This window comes from Spermophilus citellus (assembly GCF_964194105.1).
Source record: "Spermophilus citellus genome assembly, chromosome: 1".
Taxonomy (NCBI): Eukaryota; Metazoa; Chordata; class Mammalia; order Rodentia; family Sciuridae; genus Spermophilus; species Spermophilus citellus.
The window spans coordinates 191,468,769-191,486,331 of record NC_138182.1 but is presented as its reverse complement, the minus strand read 5'-3'; the positions used below and the strand labels follow the sequence as shown (position 1 = coordinate 191,486,331).

The following is a 17,563-nucleotide window of genomic DNA, read 5'->3' as shown; positions in this document are numbered from 1 at the left end:
TTCAATCTCTGGTACCAAAAATAAAAATGAATTTAGTTCCTTTAATTTTAAAAAAGCCTCAGTGGAGCAAATGTTAATAAAAACATCATGTTTCCCTGTTTAAAATTTGGACCCAGACTTTACTTAAAATTGCTTTTCTATTTTTGGGAAATATGGTTACTTGATTTTGGGGTAAATGGGGAGCATTTTCTAGAGAATACATTTCTGTTAAATAATGTTACCTTTTTAAGGCAATGTAAATTATTGTGCATTTTTCACTACATGCATGCCTCAAACCTGGGTGGAACTAAAGATTTTATATTTAATTATTCACATTTATACATTTTCTAAAAGGTGTTTACAAACATGGATATTTTATCATTTAGAATGTTGTAAAGTAGCAGTTCTAATAGTGAATATTTCTGTTTGGTCTACAACAGAAGTTAATATGTTTAACTGATCTCAAGGTCAGTGTTCTTGATCTTTTTAAATTCTATATCTTTTCTGTGTCAGTATTCTTAAGTATGTTGACCAAGTTAATATTAATCCAGTTTTTCCAAGAATGTGCATAGCGTATTTGAGGGCAGGATCAAGTTTCAAGGACTCAATAATGGCTTTAAATTAAATCAGTGTGATTTAATGAATCGAGTGTTTGGATAGCCTATGAAACTGCATAGGCATTAACATCCTAGAGTTTGAATGGTTCAGATGAAAATATTTTAAGCTTTATTTTTGTTAATTCTACTAATTTACTTTGCTGCAGGAGTGGAGTCAACATATCAATGGAGCAAGTCACAGTCGCCGATGCCAGCTTCTTCTTGAAATGTAGGAGTTTGAAATACCTTTAAAGCATCCTATCCTGAATCAGAAACAACCTTTATTGGTTTTGGGTAGTTTACCATATTACTTGTAATAGCGACATAATTGATACTGTGTGGGCAATACTAATTACAGAAAACATATCTAAGTCTGTAATCTTACATTGATTATTAGATGCATAATGGTGACACTTCATGGTTTGATTTTATTTCTAAGGTAAATACATATTGGGCATTTTTATACAAGTGGATTTTTTTGTGGGGGGTTGGTACTGGGTATTAAATATGGGGATCCTCAACCACTGAGCCACATTCTCAGCTATTTTTTGTATTTTATTTAGAGACAGGGTCTCATTATGTTGCCTCGATTTTGCTGAGGCTGGCTTTGAAATCTCCATCCTCCTGTCTCAGCCTCCTGAGCTGCTGGGATTACAGGCCTGTGCCACCATGCCCAGCAACAGGTGGAATTTTTAATGAACTAAATGAAAGCCTTTGAAACTTAGAAGATTCATGATAGCATTTTAAAATAATAGTGAATATGTGCTCTAAAAATATAGATGATATGACTAATTAAAAGTTACTAGTTTATCATGCAAATCCCTCATGTTTTTTGTTTTTTTTTTTTTCCTTTTGAAACACCTAAGTTTCTAAGTTTAGGCTGCTATAGCAATGTTCAATTCATAAAGAAACTGCCTAAAACGGCATCATGCCCATTGTTCACTGAAGTTGAAATTTTTATATATGCCTCACTCACTTGAGGCTGTTCTTTCTATTGTCACAACTCATATATGTTCTTGAGACTCAATATTAGAGAAGCAAAACCTGGCAGTCTGTTCTTGTTTTTCTAATTCTTTGTTCAACATTTTTCTTCCTCTTAATTTAACAAATACAGGGATCATTTAGTTTCAATATACATTGCCTACATTTGCAAGCAATACCAGACAAGTTGATTCACATTGGTTTGGACTGTTTTGAAGTTCTTTTGAAATATATTACATACTTTAAAACTGTAATGTTTCTAACATTTAGACTCTCAGATAACTTTACTAATAAATTATCTCTATTTTAGAGGCCAAACAAGGTTACTTTGTGAAAAGGACAGTTTTATTTTAAAGTTAATTTTCTGGTCTTTTTAAAGCTACCCAGAATGGAATCCTGACAATGATACAGGACACACAATGTAAGTTAAAAAATTTTAAGCTATTGTTTGTACAGGAGATCAATGTAAGGAATCCAGGTTTAACTTTCAATATTCATAAATATTTTAGAATTTCATTGCTGACTTTGAGAGATTAAAAATCGCTGTCTTAAAATTGTGTAGTAACTTTTATTTTATTATGGATTTTCCCCTAGTTATGTCATATAAAGCCCTCAAATAAAGTTGTCATAGTTGTACAAAGGATGCTTGTAAATCTTACTTCTGATGCACCTCTTTATTGTTTTTCATATTTTCTTCACATTACTAGGGGTGATCCATTCATGTTGCAGCAGTCTACAAACCCGGCACCAGGAATTTTGGGACCTCCACCCCCCTCCTTTCATCTTGGGGGACCAGCAGTTGGGCCAAGAGGAAATCTGGGTAATTATATGAAATGAAATTCATATTAACTTTTTTCATATTACTTTTTGGTCATAAAATTTAAGTTCAAATATTGTTCAAAAAAATAACAGCATGAAAAAACAGCCAGGTATTTGTAATATTTGGGGGGGGGGGTGTTTGTTTTTAAATAGTACTGGGAATCAAACCCAGGGCCTTCTGCATGTGAGGCAAACATTCTGCTAGTGAACTATATTCATGTCTCCAATGTTTTTTAATTTCTGATGGAAATTATGTATACTTTTTCATTAAAATGGCTTGGTATAGAAAGTGTACTTACTATAAACTTTCTTCCCACCTCCCCCAAAGGTGCTGGAAACGGAAATCTGCAAGGACCTAGACACATGCAAAAAGGCAGAGTGGTCAGTAACGTAGCCATTGCTTTTTATTTTTATTTTCTGTTTGGGGGTGAGTGTGTAGTTTAACGTAAATACTTACTAACTTAATTTTCATTGTGGTTCTTACTATAGGAAGAGTGTCAAAATAGTTTGAAAATCATTAGATTTTTAAATGACTGGTATACCACACAGTCTTAAAAAAAAAAATCTCACCTTGAATTAGCATCTAAGGAACTTGCTACTGAGTTATGTATACAACATTCTATTTAAAAGACAATAGAGACTGAAAACCTTGGTGATCATTATAACCACTTGGATTTAAGCAGAAAGAATTTATTACAGTGACAAATTTAATTGCTATGAAGGTTTAAAATTCTGGAACATTAAATACTTTTGTGGTTAATTAGACTATAAAATTCTAATGGATGATGTGTTTCATGTTACTTTGACTTCTTCAGTCTCCAGAACCTTGAGCTTGCTAAGTCTGTGCTCTATACTAGCCATTGTGCTACAACTCCAGTCCCCTCTTCTTATCTTTTTTTGTTTGTCGGTACTGGGGATTTTTTTAAACTTGGGGACACTCAACCACTGAACCACATCCCCAGCCCTATTTTGTGTTTTATTTAGAGACAGGGTCTCACTGAGTTGCTTAGCACCTCCTTTTTGCTTTGAACTCATGATCCTCCTGCTTCAGCCTTGCAAGCTGCTGGGATTATAAGCATGCGCCACCACACCTGGCTGCTTGTTTTTTGTTTCTGTTTTTTATATGTACTGGAGATTAAACCCAAGAGTTCTTAACCACTGGGTCACTTCCAGGTTTTTATTCTGAGACAAGAGTCTTGCTAGCTTGCTGGGGCTGGTTTTGAACTTGTAATCCTCTTGCCTCTGCCTCTACTTAAACTTCCCAAGTCTCTGGGATTACAGCAGTCTACCACTGCACCTGGTTCTTGTTGGCTTTTTAAAAACTTATAGCGGGGCACACCTGTAATCCCAGCAGCTCAGGAAGCTGAGGCAAGAGGATCACAAGTTCAAGCAACTTGATGTCTTGAGTGGTTAACCAGCCTTAGCAAGTTACCAAGGCCCTAAGCAACTCATTGAGACTTTGTCTCTAAATAAAATATGTAAAAAGGGCTGAGGATGTGGCTCTGTGCCTGGATTCAGTCCCCAGTACCATATATAAAATATACACACACACACACACACACACACACACACACACACAGATTGACTTGAGTTTTCTCCCCAATGAATAGGAAACTAGCCGAGTTGTTCACATCATGGATTTTCAACGAGGGAAAAACTTGAGGTACCAACTGTTGCAGCTGGTGGAACCTTTTGGAGTCATTTCAAATCATCTGATTCTAAATAAAATTAATGAGGTATGAATTGAAATAAGCATTGTTTACTAATACCATTAAGGTATTTTCTGAATTTATTGAATCAGAAAAGGAATGAAATCCATGTATATAAATCATGGACTGGGAATGTAATAAAGGAAAAGCCAGTAGTTGAATATCTCAAATAATATTCTAGTAGTAATTGATTATTAGAAACTTTGTATATTGTGATCTGTAAGTAGTAGTGTTGTTATTATACTACTATAAAGGCAGTAAAAGTAAAATTCTTTGGAAAACTTTTAGACCTATGTCAAATGATGCTAAATCATTTTTCAGCAATGAGCATAGTAAATGATAGTTTTAATACCATGAATATAGTTTCCGGTAACTTTTAATAAAACAGCAAATTGTCAACACAAGTCTTTTGTTTACATTTCTTGAAAGTGCTTCCTATTCAGTGATGAAATGTAACATCTAGAAATGTTGGGGAAATATCATCTTACTGAAAAAAAATTTTTTTTTTTTTTTTTAACAATTTTAGGCATTTATTGAAATGGCAACAACAGAAGATGCTCAGGCTGCAGTGGATTATTATACAACCACACCAGCATTAGTATTTGGCAAACCAGTGAGAGTTCATTTATCCCAGAAGTATAAAAGAATAAAGGTATCCTCTCCCCTCTCCCCTAACCCTCCAGGTTATGTATAGGTAACCTCTCAATACATCATTTTATTAACTTTGTCTATTTTAAATTGCTGTTTTAAAAAAATAGGATTGACCAACAGTTTACCTTTTTCCCCTTTTAAAGAAACCTGAAGGGAAGCCAGATCAGAAGTTTGATCAAAAGCAAGAGCTTGGACGTGTGATACACCTCAGCAATTTACCCCATTCTGGCTATTCTGATAGTGCTGTCCTTAAGCTTGCTGAGCCGTATGGGAAAATAAAGAATTATATATTGATGAGGATGAAAAGTCAGGTAATAAATACATAAATTACTTTTTAAGATATTCATTTGGCTGAGAATATAGCTTAGTGGTTGCGCCATTGTGTAATGTGTAAGTTTCTAGATTCGACTCCCAGTACCAAAAAGAAAATACATATGAGTCTTCTTAGCCATATAATGACTGAGATTTTTTTTCCCCATAGTAGGTATGCATACAAAGCATTGAATAAATTCTTGTTTTTTAAATTCACCTGATAATTAAGGAGGTGATCTTTTTTTAAAAAATATTTATTTATTTTTTTAGTTTTTGGCAGACACAACATCTTTGTATGTGGTACTGAGGATCGAACCCGGGCCGCGCGCATGCCTGGCGAGCGCGCTACCACTTGAGCCACATCCCCAGCCCTTGAATAAATTCTGATAATAAAAAGCTTTTAGTTTTTGTTTTGTGTAGTCCTGGTTTTGAACTCGGGGAACTCTACCACTGAGCTACATCCCCTGTACCCACAGCCCTTTTTATTTTTGTATTTTGAGATAGGGTCTTGCTAAGTTAACTGGGGCTGGCCTCAAAGTGTGATACTCCTGCTTCAGTCTCCAGGTTTGCTGAGATTCTGTAATCCCAGCAATTTCAGGCTGCAGTTTGACTTTTTGTTTTATGTTACCAAATTGATAACACCCACTTCTAATCAAACTAACGTTGTTTGAAGGTGTGGTGTTTTGTTGTTTGTTTTGGAGGTTTTTCTTTTATTGTTTGTTTTGGTACTAGAATTGAACTCAGGGGAACTCCGCCACTGAGCCACATCCTCAGCTCTATTTTATTTGTAGAGACAGGGTCTCACCGAGTTGCTTAGCACCTCTCTATTGCTCCTGTCTCATTAAGAGTGTTTTATAAGTACTCTATATGATAGGCTTTTCCAAATCTGAAAAAAATGGCTAAATTATCCCATGCTTGTATTCCAGAGATTTGATAGCCAGGGGCAATGACACATCCTATAATCCCAGTGGCTTGGGACTCTAGAAGGAGAATTTTGAGTTCAAAGCCAGCCTTAGCAACTTAGTAATGCCCCGTCTCTAATATATTCATCCATTCGCTTGCTTGTTTGTTTATTTATTCGTTGTTGGCAGGCCTTTATGTGGTGCTGAGACTCGAACCCAGTGCCTCACACATGCAGGGCAAGTGTGCTTCCACTTAACCATAGCCCCAGCCGCTCTAATAAAATATTTTTTAAAAGGGCCGGGGATAGCCATGGCACAGTCATGGCACAGTATGGTGGCACAAACCTGTAATCCCAGCAGCTCTGAAGTCTGAGATGGGAGGATCGAAAGTTCAAAGCCACCCTCTGGCAACTTAGCAAGACAATAAGCAATTCAATGAGACCCTGTCTCTAAATAAAATACAAAATGGGACTAGGGATGTGGCTCAGTGGTCCAGTGCCCCTGAGTTAATTCCCATCACCAAAAATAATAAAAGGACTGGGGATGTGGTGCCATGCATGCTTAAGTGTCCCTGGGTTCAAGCCCTGGTATTCTCCCCCCCCAAAAAAAAAATTTTTTTTTTTCAGAGGTTTGAAGTCAGTTCACTAGAAGACAACCCTTGGTTCAATGCCCAGTAGCCCCCCTCCAAGAAAAAAAAATTGGAGTGTCTTTCTACTGCTTTCTAGCTCAACATTCTGAGTTTTCTAGATTTTTTTTTTAAATTTTTCTTATTTGTGTTAATATCTACTGTTTATTTATTTATTTTTAATTTCTTTTGCAGAAAGACTGCATAAAAATGGTTTTATGTTTGTTTGGTTTTGGTACTAGGGATTGAACCCAGGGGCACTTAACCACTGAGCCACATCCCCAGCCCTTTTTGTGTTTTACGTAGAGACAAGGTCTCACTGAGTTGCTTAGTGCTTCGACTTTGCTGAGGCTGGCTTTCAACTCGTGATCCTCTTGTCTCAGCCTCCCAAGGTACTGCACCCAGTTTAAAAATGGTTTTGCTTGATGCTATAGTGACTTTAGGGACTTCATAAACCTGATAGGTTGTCCATTGCCTTTTTTCATTGTGGCTCAGTGGTTTTTTTTTTAAAGTGTTGCTATGTTAACGATTAAGGTTTTCGGGGCTGGGGATGTGGCTCAAGTGGTAGCGCGCTCGCCTGGCATGCGTGCGGCCCGGGTTCGAACCTCAGCACCACATACCAACAAAGATGTTGTTTCCGCCGGGAACTAGAAAATAAATATTAAAAAAAAAAACGATTAAGTTTTCCTAATGAGAATAGAACAAATATTACTGTACAATTCTGAGAATTGATATCCTTAATGGGTTTTCTTTTTATTTTAGGCCTTTATTGAGATGGAGACCAGAGAAGATGCAATGGCAATGGTTGACCATTGTCTGAAAAAAGCCCTTTGGTTTCAGGGGAGATGTGTTAAGGTTGACCTTTCTGAGAAATATAAAAAACTAGTACTGAGGGTATGTACTGCTTGATTTCTCATCATTAAAAAAACTTTTATTAAGTGACAGACTCTGGCTGTATTGCACAATCTGGCCCCTAACTCCTGGACTCATGTAGTCCTTGTGCCTCAACCTTAGTCCCAAGAAGGGGCTACTTGTGCATGTTACTGTGCCCAGCCAACTGATACCACAGCATTCTTGTTCAGATTTTTTTATAAGATTTGATTATTGAAAGACAACACCCTTTTTTCTGGTTTTTCTCTAGTAGCAGAAGTGTCTTTATAACTAAAATTTTGATTGAACAGCTTGTTACCAGAATGTTTATTATACACTCTTGTTTGGTGATTTTGATGAACTGAGTATCCTCAGTTTGAGTTCTTGGGCATGGTAACAGGGATTGAATGAGTTAATTATGTAAGGATGGCCACCAAATGTTAATGGATGATCGTATATTCTATAAATTAGTATATGGATGATCATATATTCTATAAATGAGTATATGTTGATGCAGTTATTTCACATCTGCAAAATGTTTCTTCTCTTTTTAGATTCCCAACCGAGGTATTGACTTACTGAAAAAAGACAAATCCCGGTAATTTCATTTTTTATATTTTTATATGCATTAGTATGTTAAATTTATTTTTCCAAACCCCCAAAATTCATTGTGGTGCATCTTTTTAATTTCAGAAAGAGATCTTATTCTCCAGATGGCAAAGAATCTCCAAGTGATAAGAAATCTAAAACTGATGGTTCTCAGAAGACTGAAAGTACAACTGAAGGTAAAGAACAAGAAGAGAAGTCAGGTGAAGATGGTGAGAAAGATACAAAGGATGACCAGACAGAACAGGAACCTAATATGCTTCTGGAATCTGAAGATGAGCTACTTGTAGATGAAGAAGAAGCAGCAGCACTTCTAGAAAGTGGCAGTTCTGTGGGAGATGAGACTGATCTTGCTAATTTAGGTGATGTGACTTCTGATGGGAAGAAGGAACCTTCAGATAAAGCTGTAAAAAAAGATGCAAATGCAAGTGCTTCAGCAGCAGCAAAGAAAAAGCTTAAAAAGGTAAATAAGATATTTTATATTGAATTGTTTTTATAGAAAAAAAATATATAATTTTTTCAGATTACTTACTGAAGCAGGGCCCAATAATGAGAGTGTGTTACTAGTATCAGAAAAACAAAACAAAAAGATATAAAAACATTTAAGTAAAATCTCTGCAATAAATAAATAGAACATTTTATTGTAGTTCTAACAAAGAAGCAGCTAATTTGAAAAGAGAACTTCTTAGTAATGAGTTATAACTTACATATTCTTCTGTATTATAGTGGTCATATAAAAGTACTCGTAGGACGTCCTTAGAGTACAGCTTATATTAAAAAAAGATGGGTTTTGAGTTTGCAGTAGGTTAACTGACCAAACATAATTTAAAGAATTTATCCTATTTGAGAAATGTGGGCTTAGTGTAGGTACTTTGATTTAAAAACAATTTTACTAGAAAAGTTATATATAAGGATATAAATATAAAAATTTATTACATGCTAAAAAGTAAAATGATCCCCAGTACCACAACCCTGGCATGTTGAGGTAAAATGTGATAAAATGATGACATGGTGAAATGAGGCTTAAGATAGGTGTGGTGTGGTATCATGCCTGTAATTCCTGGTGCTTGGGAATGAGGCTGAGGCAGAAGGATCTTTAGTTTGAAGCTAGCCTAGGCAACATTGAGTTTCCCATCTCAAAAAAATAAAAGAAGGGGCTGGGGATGTGGCTCAAGCAGTAGCGCGCTCACCTGGCATGCGTGCGGCCCGGGTTCGATTCTCAGCACCACATACAAACAAAGATGTTGTGTCCGCCAATAACTAAAAAATAAATATTAAAATTCTCTCTCTCTCTCTCTCTCTCCCTCTCTCACTCTCTTAAAAAAAAAAGAAAAGAAATACTGCCAGGTATGGTGGTACATGCCCATAGTTCCAGTGACTCTGAGGCTGAGGCAGGAGGATTGCAAGTTCATAATCCTAACAACTTGGCAAGACCCTGTATCAAAATAAAAAAGGATGGGGATGTGGCTTGGTGCTTAAGCACTCACAGGTTCAATTCCCCAGTACCAAAAATGAAAGAAGAGTTAATATTTCCTTTTAACCTGTAAGTTTTAATGGCTTGGTTACACAGCTTATATATTAGTTTATTATTCTGCCTGAAGTATATGGTCATTGTGTAATAATGTTTACCCTTGTAGAAAGTTAATGATTGAGCACTAATAAATGCCATAAATTTTTCTAAGCTCTTTATATATGTGCATTTAAATCCTCACAGTAAACATTCAGTAGGTACCATTATTAAACCCCTTTCCATAAATCAGGGTTTTTGTTTTTGTGGTACTGGGGATTGAATCCCTGGTACCTCATGGACACTAGCTAAACACTCTGTCACTGAGCTATGCTCTCCAGCCCTTTTCCATTTCTAAATTTAGGGAATTGAATTCTGGAGAAGTTCAATAACTTGTCATAGTTTGTACTGCTTCTAAATAGTAGATCCAAAATTTAAACCTAAATAGTCATGCAGCAGAACTTGTTTTCTTAATGATTACATTGTATCAAACTTGAGGGGTTTTCTCAACAAAAGTTGTATTGCAAGGTATTGTCTTGCAGATAATGTTACTCAACTGCTTTTATCAAATTGGTTCTGTGACACATGTCTTAGCAGCATAATAGTCTCAGAAAGTGTGGAAATGAATAGTCTTATATCAATTACTTTCTTTGTATGAGTCAGGCCTTTCATTAGTTTTTGGTTTTTGTGCTGGGGATGAAATCCAGGACTTGGCACATCTATTGATGGAAGTACTCACTGCCATTGAGTTACATCCCCAGCCCTATTCTTTATTATTTTCCAGTACTTACAATCAAGTCCAAGGATTCTCACATGCTGGGCAAGAGCACTACCATTAAAACCCATCCCAGCCCCATTATTTAAATTTGAAACAAACTAAATTGTCATAAAAGTCATCAGTGCCAAGAACAATGGTGCAATCCCAACAACTCCAGAGGCTGAGGCAGGAGGATCCCAAGTTTGAGGCCAGCCTTGGCAGCTTAGCAGAACCCCTCAAAATAAAAAATAAATCTCAAATACGCTGCAGGGAGGCATAATGGCACACTCCTGTAATCCCTGCAGCTCAGAAGACTTGGGACAGGATCTTGAGTTCGAATCCAGCCTCAGCAAAAGTGGGGTGCTAAGAATTTCAGGCCCTGTCTCTACATAAAATACAAAATAGTGGCTCAGTAGTTGAGTGTTCCTGAGTTTAATCTAACCTGGTACCCCATCCCTAATAAAAAGCTGCAGATATGACTCATTGATATAGTGTCCCTGAGTTAGTTTGATCCCCAGTACCACAAAAAAAAAAAAAAAAAGTTACACGTGATTTGGGGGGAGTGAAAGGAAAAGGTTAGCATTTTGAGAGAATTGAATAAAGACAAGACGCGCTATCCCTTTCCGTTCAAGTAAAACAAATGGAAGGGATGCTGCAGGATAATTGTTGCAGAGTAAATTTGTCTTTCTTAACAGCGTCGTTTCCCAGGGAGTATGGAAGGTTTTGTCACTCTAGATGAGGTTGGTGATGAGGAAGATTCGGAACTTCAGAAACTTCGTAAATCGGGCATGGCATTTAAATCTGGTGACAAAAATGATGATGGTTTGGTTGAAATTAAGGTGGACAAGATCGAGGAACTTGATCAAGAAAATGAAGCTGCGTTGGAAAATGGAATAAAAAATGAGGAAAATACAGAACCAGGTGCTGAATCTGCTGAGACTGCTGATGACCCCAACAAAGATACAAGTGAAAATGCAGATGGCCAAAGTGAAGAAAACAAGGAAGACTATACAATCCCAGATGAGTATAGAATTGGACCATACCAGCCCAATGTTCCTGTTGGTGAGCTTTAAGGCTTTGTTATTCCCTCTTATCCCCCTTACTAAAATAATATGTAAATTTTGCTTTTATATAATATAAGCTTTGATAGTATGTTAAACTAGCTTGTTGTGGGTTTTTTGATTTATTCCAGTGGGGAATAGTTCATACACCTAAGTAATAATATTCTCTTTTCTTCTTCCACATGTCTCTTGATTTTGTATTATGTTATTATTCCACAGTGTTCTCTCTGCTCATAGTTTTCAGAAAATTACTCATTGCTTTTTGTTTAGTGTTTCTGTGTTATATTTCTGTCTTTTATTTTTTAAGAGTACAGTTAGGTGGGATCTTAAACTATTAATATTGTGGGTTTGGGTTTATTTTGCTTATAGCTTAGGACATATGGAACTTCCCACAGTTACGTTGTCTGATTCAAGTTATATTGATAGGAGAAACAACTTGAGACTACTCAATTTACTTAATTTGTAAGAATGTATGTTTGTGTTTCTAGGTATAGACTATGTGATACCTAAAACAGGGTTTTACTGTAAGCTGTGTTCACTCTTTTATACAAATGAAGAAGTTGCAAAGAATACTCATTGCAGCAGCCTTCCTCATTATCAGAAATTAAAGGTAAGGCTGAATCTAAAAGAGGAGAGCTCTTTGGTGAAAACTAACATCATTTAAGTTACAGAATTAAAATGAGATAAGTAAAATAAATGTGTTGTGTTTCTGGACCCAGTGCAGTGCTTTAGCCTGAAGATATTTTCTTTCAGTTGATTGGCTTTAAGCAGTTTAATGGATTCTAGAAACATCTATTGAGCCTCTTTTCATAGTTCACTCCAATTAAATAAAGAAAATTTAGTAATATCTAGTGATATTATAAATTATCTGATATAATTAAAAATACCCAAATGTGCTGGGCCTTTTGGCACATACCTATACTCCCAGGGAGGCAGGAGAGGATCACAAGTTCAAAGCCAGCCTCAGCAACTTAAGGAGACCTTATCTCAAAATTTAAAAGAAGACAACAGACCCGATGTGGCTCAGTGGTTTTGATACCCTTGATTTCATCCTTGGTACCCAAAAATAAACACGGGCTGGGGATGTGGCCCAAGCAGTAGCGCGCTCACCTGGCATACATGCGGCCCGGGTTCGATCCTCAGCACCACATACAAACAAAGATGTTGTGTCCGCCGAAAACTGAAAAATAAATATTAAAAATTAAAAAAAAAAAACAACACACACACATGGTAATATGTGTAGATGCTAGAGGTCTAAATTCCAAGTGAGATGATGTAAGGCTTTATCAACTTTGTACAATGCCATGTCCCTATGTAATTTTTTTACCAACATTATTTCCTAGTAATGACACTCTTCCATTTTTTAAAAAAATATTTATTCTTAAGTTTTAGGTGGACACAATGTCTTTATATTTTACATTTGTGTGGTGCTGAGGATCAAACCCAGTGCCTCCTTCATGCTAAACGAGCACTCTCCCACTGAGCCACAACCCCAGCCTACTCTTCAGTTATTTTTAAGTTGTAGATGTACAGTACCTTTTTATTTTTATGTGGTGCTAAGGATGAAAGCCCAGTGCCTTTCTCATACAAGGTGAGCACTCTACCTCTGAGCTACAGCCCTCAACATGTTGAGTGTCCCTAATATGGAAATCCAACATCAAACTTTTGAGAACCAACATGATGCTATAAGTATAAAATTCCACTCCTGACCTCATGTAATAGATCATTGTCAAAGGTATTCTAAAAATATTATATAAAAGTACTTTCAGGAGCTGGAGCTAGAGCTCAGCGACAGAACACTTGAGTAGCATGAATGAATCTCTGGATTCAATTTCCAGCACCATACAGTAAAAAGAAATTGCCTTCAGGCTATGTGCATAAGGTATTCATAAAATAAAATATAAATTAATTTTTTATTTAGACTTGGGTCTTGTACAGTGCATAATATCTCCTTACGCTTTTGCACACATTCAAAAATCTGAAATTCAAAATACTTGTAATCCCTAGGACCTGTCCAGGTAAGGGACATTCAACCTGTATAGCAGTCAGTTATCAAAAACATTTTCTATGTTGACTAGATGGATAATTATTTAGAATTATTGTTCCTGCCTACATCACTTTTGTTTCTTTTTAATATAACTATTAATTTATATTTAATGTGCTAGGCACTTGCTAGGCAAGTGCTCTACCATTGAGCTACAACCCAAGCCCGAATATAACTATTCTTGCTACCTATATGTCTCTCAAAATTATGGATATGACAAAAGTATGGTGTTTATTCTCAGCAGTAACTGCAGTTGTGTTTGTGCATGTATGTGTATAGTGGGGATTTAACCCAGGACCCTCCTGCACGTTAAAAGCATGTGCTGTACCACTGAACCTGTGTAATATTGTTGCTTTCTTTGATTTTAAGCTGTTCAGGGTTAGAAAACTAAGTGGAAGCACTCTTGCCCTGCATGTGTGAGGCACTGGGTTCGAGTCTCAGCACCAGACAGGGCATTACTAAGTTCCTAAGGCTGGCTTTGAACTCAAAATTCTCCTCCTAGACTCCCAAGCCACTGGGATTTTTGTTTTTTATTAAATTAGTATAGGAATAATATGAAAGTGGTTTCTAGGTGCTCATATTTGGTCTGTTGGAGGTAGCTCATTTCATTGTTTCCTTCTATTAAAAAGAAACTTTTTAATAAAAAAAAGCCCCAGTCAGGGCTGGGGTTGTGGCTCAGTGGTAGAGTGCTTGCCTTGCATGTGTGAGGCACTGGGTTTGATCCTCAGCACCACATTAAAAAAATAAATAAATGAAATGTATTTTATTCATCTAAAGGAAACTTTGTCAGGCTGGGAATATACCTCAGTTGGTTGAGTGCTTGCCTCTTATGCACAGTGCCCTGGGTTCACTCTCCAGCACTACAAATAAAGAAATTTTGTCATCTGGGCATGGTGGCACATGCCTGTAATCACAGTGGCTTGGGAGGCTGATGCAGGAGGATTATGAGTTCAAAATCAGCCTCAGCAACTTAGTGAGACCCTAAGCAATTCAGTAAGATCCTGTCTAAGTAAAAAAAGGGCTGGAGGATGTGGCTCAGTGGTAAAGCAACCCTTGGTTCAATCCCTAATACCAAAAAAAAGAAAAAGAAATTGTCAACTATTAGGAAATATAGTACCTTGCTAATATATGATAAATTGATAATTGGGTGTTTTGTGGGGCGGGGGTTATTGGTGTTCATTTTCTCTTTAAGGATATAATAGCTTATAAGCTTCCCGTCAATTTGCAGTAACCAGAGTTGACACATTTCGACAAAAGAAGTTAAGAAACTTTTGGTATTTTATTTATTTATTTTTAAAAGGAAAGCCACACATTATGGCTTTCATCTTTTTTATATTTATTTATATTTTTTTTAGAGAATTTTTTAATATATTTTTCTTTTTAGTTTTCGGTGGACACAACATCTTTGTTTGTTTGTGGTGCTGAGGATTGAACCCAGGCCGCATGCATGGCAGGCGAGCACGCTACCACTTGAGCCACATCCCCATCCCAACTTTTGGTATTTTAGATTAGATTTTTAAATTATTTCTGTGCTTGAATTGGTGTCTTCAGCAGTAGAGCTCATGTCTAGGAACTCTAGAAGTGTCTCACGTTTAGTGGTGGCTCATCAAGCTATATTTGTGGCCCAGGTGCCTACTCTTGAAAATAAAATAAGTATTAAGTATTGTTTGTGACTGCTTTAGTTGAGCACTAGTTGCAACAAAGACCTGGTGCTCCACAAGCCTTATATATTTATTACCATTCCTTTGAAAACATTTGATAACAATTAAGACCATTGAATAAATGCATGCCATTTTAATTAATCTATGTTCTTGGAGTAGCACCAATTCTATGTGACTGTTTGTATTTTCATCTATAAAAGTTAGGGTTAATTGCATAATTGAAGTGTCCATTTTTCACATTTATCATTTTTTCCCCCATGCCTTATTTGTGGTGTCCTCTGAACCAGTTGAGTTTTGTATACTTAAGAATAAACTCGTTCTTGAAGTATTAATAAATTTCTAGTTTAAATTTTACTCAGGTCCCTAAGCTTGGATGGAATGTTTTAGAATTAATGTATGTTAATATTTTTCTTCATGCCTTAATTTCTATAATTTTTTTTTCTTCTCAGAAATTTCTGAATAAATTGGCAGAAGAACGCAGGCAGAAGAAGGAGGCTTAATATGTTCAAGAAGCTTAATTTCAAAGAAAACAATGGTTCTTTGTTTTTAATGTTAACCTTTTTTAAATACAATACTGATAGTTAGAAGAAAACTATTGTACTCTTTTGTTTTAGTGGAAAAATAATAGATGTCTGTTCATGTGTTAAGTGTTATAGCAAAAAAAAATACACATACGGTTAAGTTAATGAAGAATAGTTTTTGTTTCATCAGAATGGCAACATACAGAAGTACTTTGTAGAGACTGACTCCATAAGCTACGTTAAGACAACTTGCACCACTAAGTAAAAGATAACATAGAACCGTTCAGAGAAATGAAATTTACTCGTTCCAAGCTTCAAAGAAATGTCAATTTTTGATTCCATTCAATAAAGAACAAAAACAATTGTATTTTTATTACTTTCATCTGAAACATTCCACATTTTAATCTGAGCCTTGCAGACTTTTCATTTGGAGTTTGAAGCTGTTTTGGTTGCATTCATTTTTAGAGAACATGTGAAATTGGCAATTCAAATGCAGGTGCAGTTTTCTTTTAATGTCATGCTGTTTAGGTAATAAGAAATATTAAGTAATTGGCTTTAGATTTTGTAATTTTTCCCTGAGTTCCTGCTAGGTTTTGTATTCTAGTAGTCAATGTATTTTCAGTGAAATGTAAAAATATTCCCGTTCTCTTTGACCAGTATTAATTTCTTGAGATCTACTGCTTGTCACTTGAATCCTATAGCTGTCATACATCGCTGGTATAAGCAATATTTGATTTTTGAAGTGTGTAGACCATCTCTTCATATTTTCAAGATGTAATTTCAACATTTCTGCATTTTAAAGTTTGGCCATAATTCTAGACGCACGCTTCTAATTCATGTACCTGCACATGTGATCTTTGTGAACAAAAATTTGCATGTATAATCTGTGTTTACTTGTAACTCTGGTTATTTACTGCTTATATCTGTGGATTCAAGTTACTGAAGTGAATACCAATAAAAAAATCCTAGGCCATGTTCATTGGTTATACATGTTTGGAATGTTAACCAATATATTTGTCAGTTGTGATTTTTATTCACTGTTACACTTTTGTGCATGCTTTAACAAATTATTACTTTTTTAATCTAGAGTGAGTGTTCTAAAGACTGCTACTAAAGATCTGAATTTTAAACTTTTTGGTGCTGGTGGATTTCTTGTTCCTGTTACATAACTACAATGTATTTTGGGTTTTTTTTTTTTTTTTTTTTTAAGAGGGATGGTTTAAAGCATTAAGGGTGAAGAAATTGCAAAGTTTGTTTAGTCATGTCCATACCTTTATAGAATTGGGACATGAAGTAACAAGAATTACTTCTGCTAGCCTTTCAGTATAGTTATGTAGGAATTCTTGGTCTTGAATTATCTGTTGTCTAAAGTTTTTTTTTAATTTTTAAAAATAAAACCTGTAGTGATTATTTGAAACTCCTAGCTGAAGTATATTAAACAATATTTCAAATTATTGGGTAAAATTTTATGGTTTTCAGGTGGATGCAGCAGCACATGCTTGAAAATCCCAAATCCTGGTAACTTGGGAGACAGAAGTATGAGGAGTTTGAGGCCAGCCTCAAAAATTGGTGACTTAATGAAAGCCTAAAGTTTTTATTTTCTCATAATTTTTTAAAAAAAGGACTGGGGATATATGTAGCTCAGTGATAAAGTGCTCCTGGGTTCAATCTCCAGTTCTCATTCACCCCCATTTATTTATTTTTTATTTTTTTAAATATTTATTTTTTAGGTGTAGATGGACACAATATAATGCCTTTATTTTTATGTGGTGCTGAGGTTCGAACCCGGCTCCCGCCCATGCTGGGCAAGGGCTCTACTGCTGAGCCACAATCCCAGCCCTCCCCCCCTTTAAATTTTTCTTTATTTTTTTACAGTATCCTTGGTTGAAGGGTAGATTACTATTTTGATGTAACATGCACAAAAAATCCTTGCCAGTTCACTTCAATTTAAATTTTATCTTT

At 35.8% G+C, this 17,563-nt stretch overlaps 1 protein-coding gene across 7 annotated transcripts in view; it reads left to right on the top strand.

The window, feature by feature from the left end:
* Positions 1-17,010, top strand: part of MATR3 (matrin 3) — a 33,167-nt gene extending 16,157 nt beyond the window's left edge. For 3 of the 7 annotated variants that reach the window (XM_081306923.1, XM_081306925.1, XM_081306924.1), the window contains exons 3-15: positions 743-804; positions 1,936-1,977; positions 2,264-2,376; positions 2,704-2,756; positions 3,986-4,111; positions 4,611-4,736; positions 4,879-5,046; positions 7,337-7,468; positions 7,999-8,042; positions 8,138-8,513; positions 11,010-11,376; positions 11,864-11,985; positions 15,530-17,009. In XM_081306923.1, coding sequence (XP_081163049.1) covers positions 743-804; positions 1,936-1,977; positions 2,264-2,376; positions 2,704-2,756; positions 3,986-4,111; positions 4,611-4,736; positions 4,879-5,046; positions 7,337-7,468; positions 7,999-8,042; positions 8,138-8,513; positions 11,010-11,376; positions 11,864-11,985; positions 15,530-15,580 — 1,782 coding nt within the window. In that variant the 3' untranslated portion in view covers positions 15,581-17,009. Of the gene's footprint in view, positions 1-742; positions 805-1,935; positions 1,978-2,263; positions 2,377-2,703; positions 2,757-3,985; positions 4,112-4,610; positions 4,737-4,878; positions 5,047-7,336; positions 7,469-7,998; positions 8,043-8,137; positions 8,514-11,009; positions 11,377-11,863; positions 11,986-15,529 lie in introns of all 7 variants that reach the window. The other 4 variants (XM_081306929.1, XM_081306927.1, XM_081306926.1 and 1 more) reach the window with 4 other exon arrangements.
* Positions 17,011-17,563: the final 553 nt, after the last annotated feature.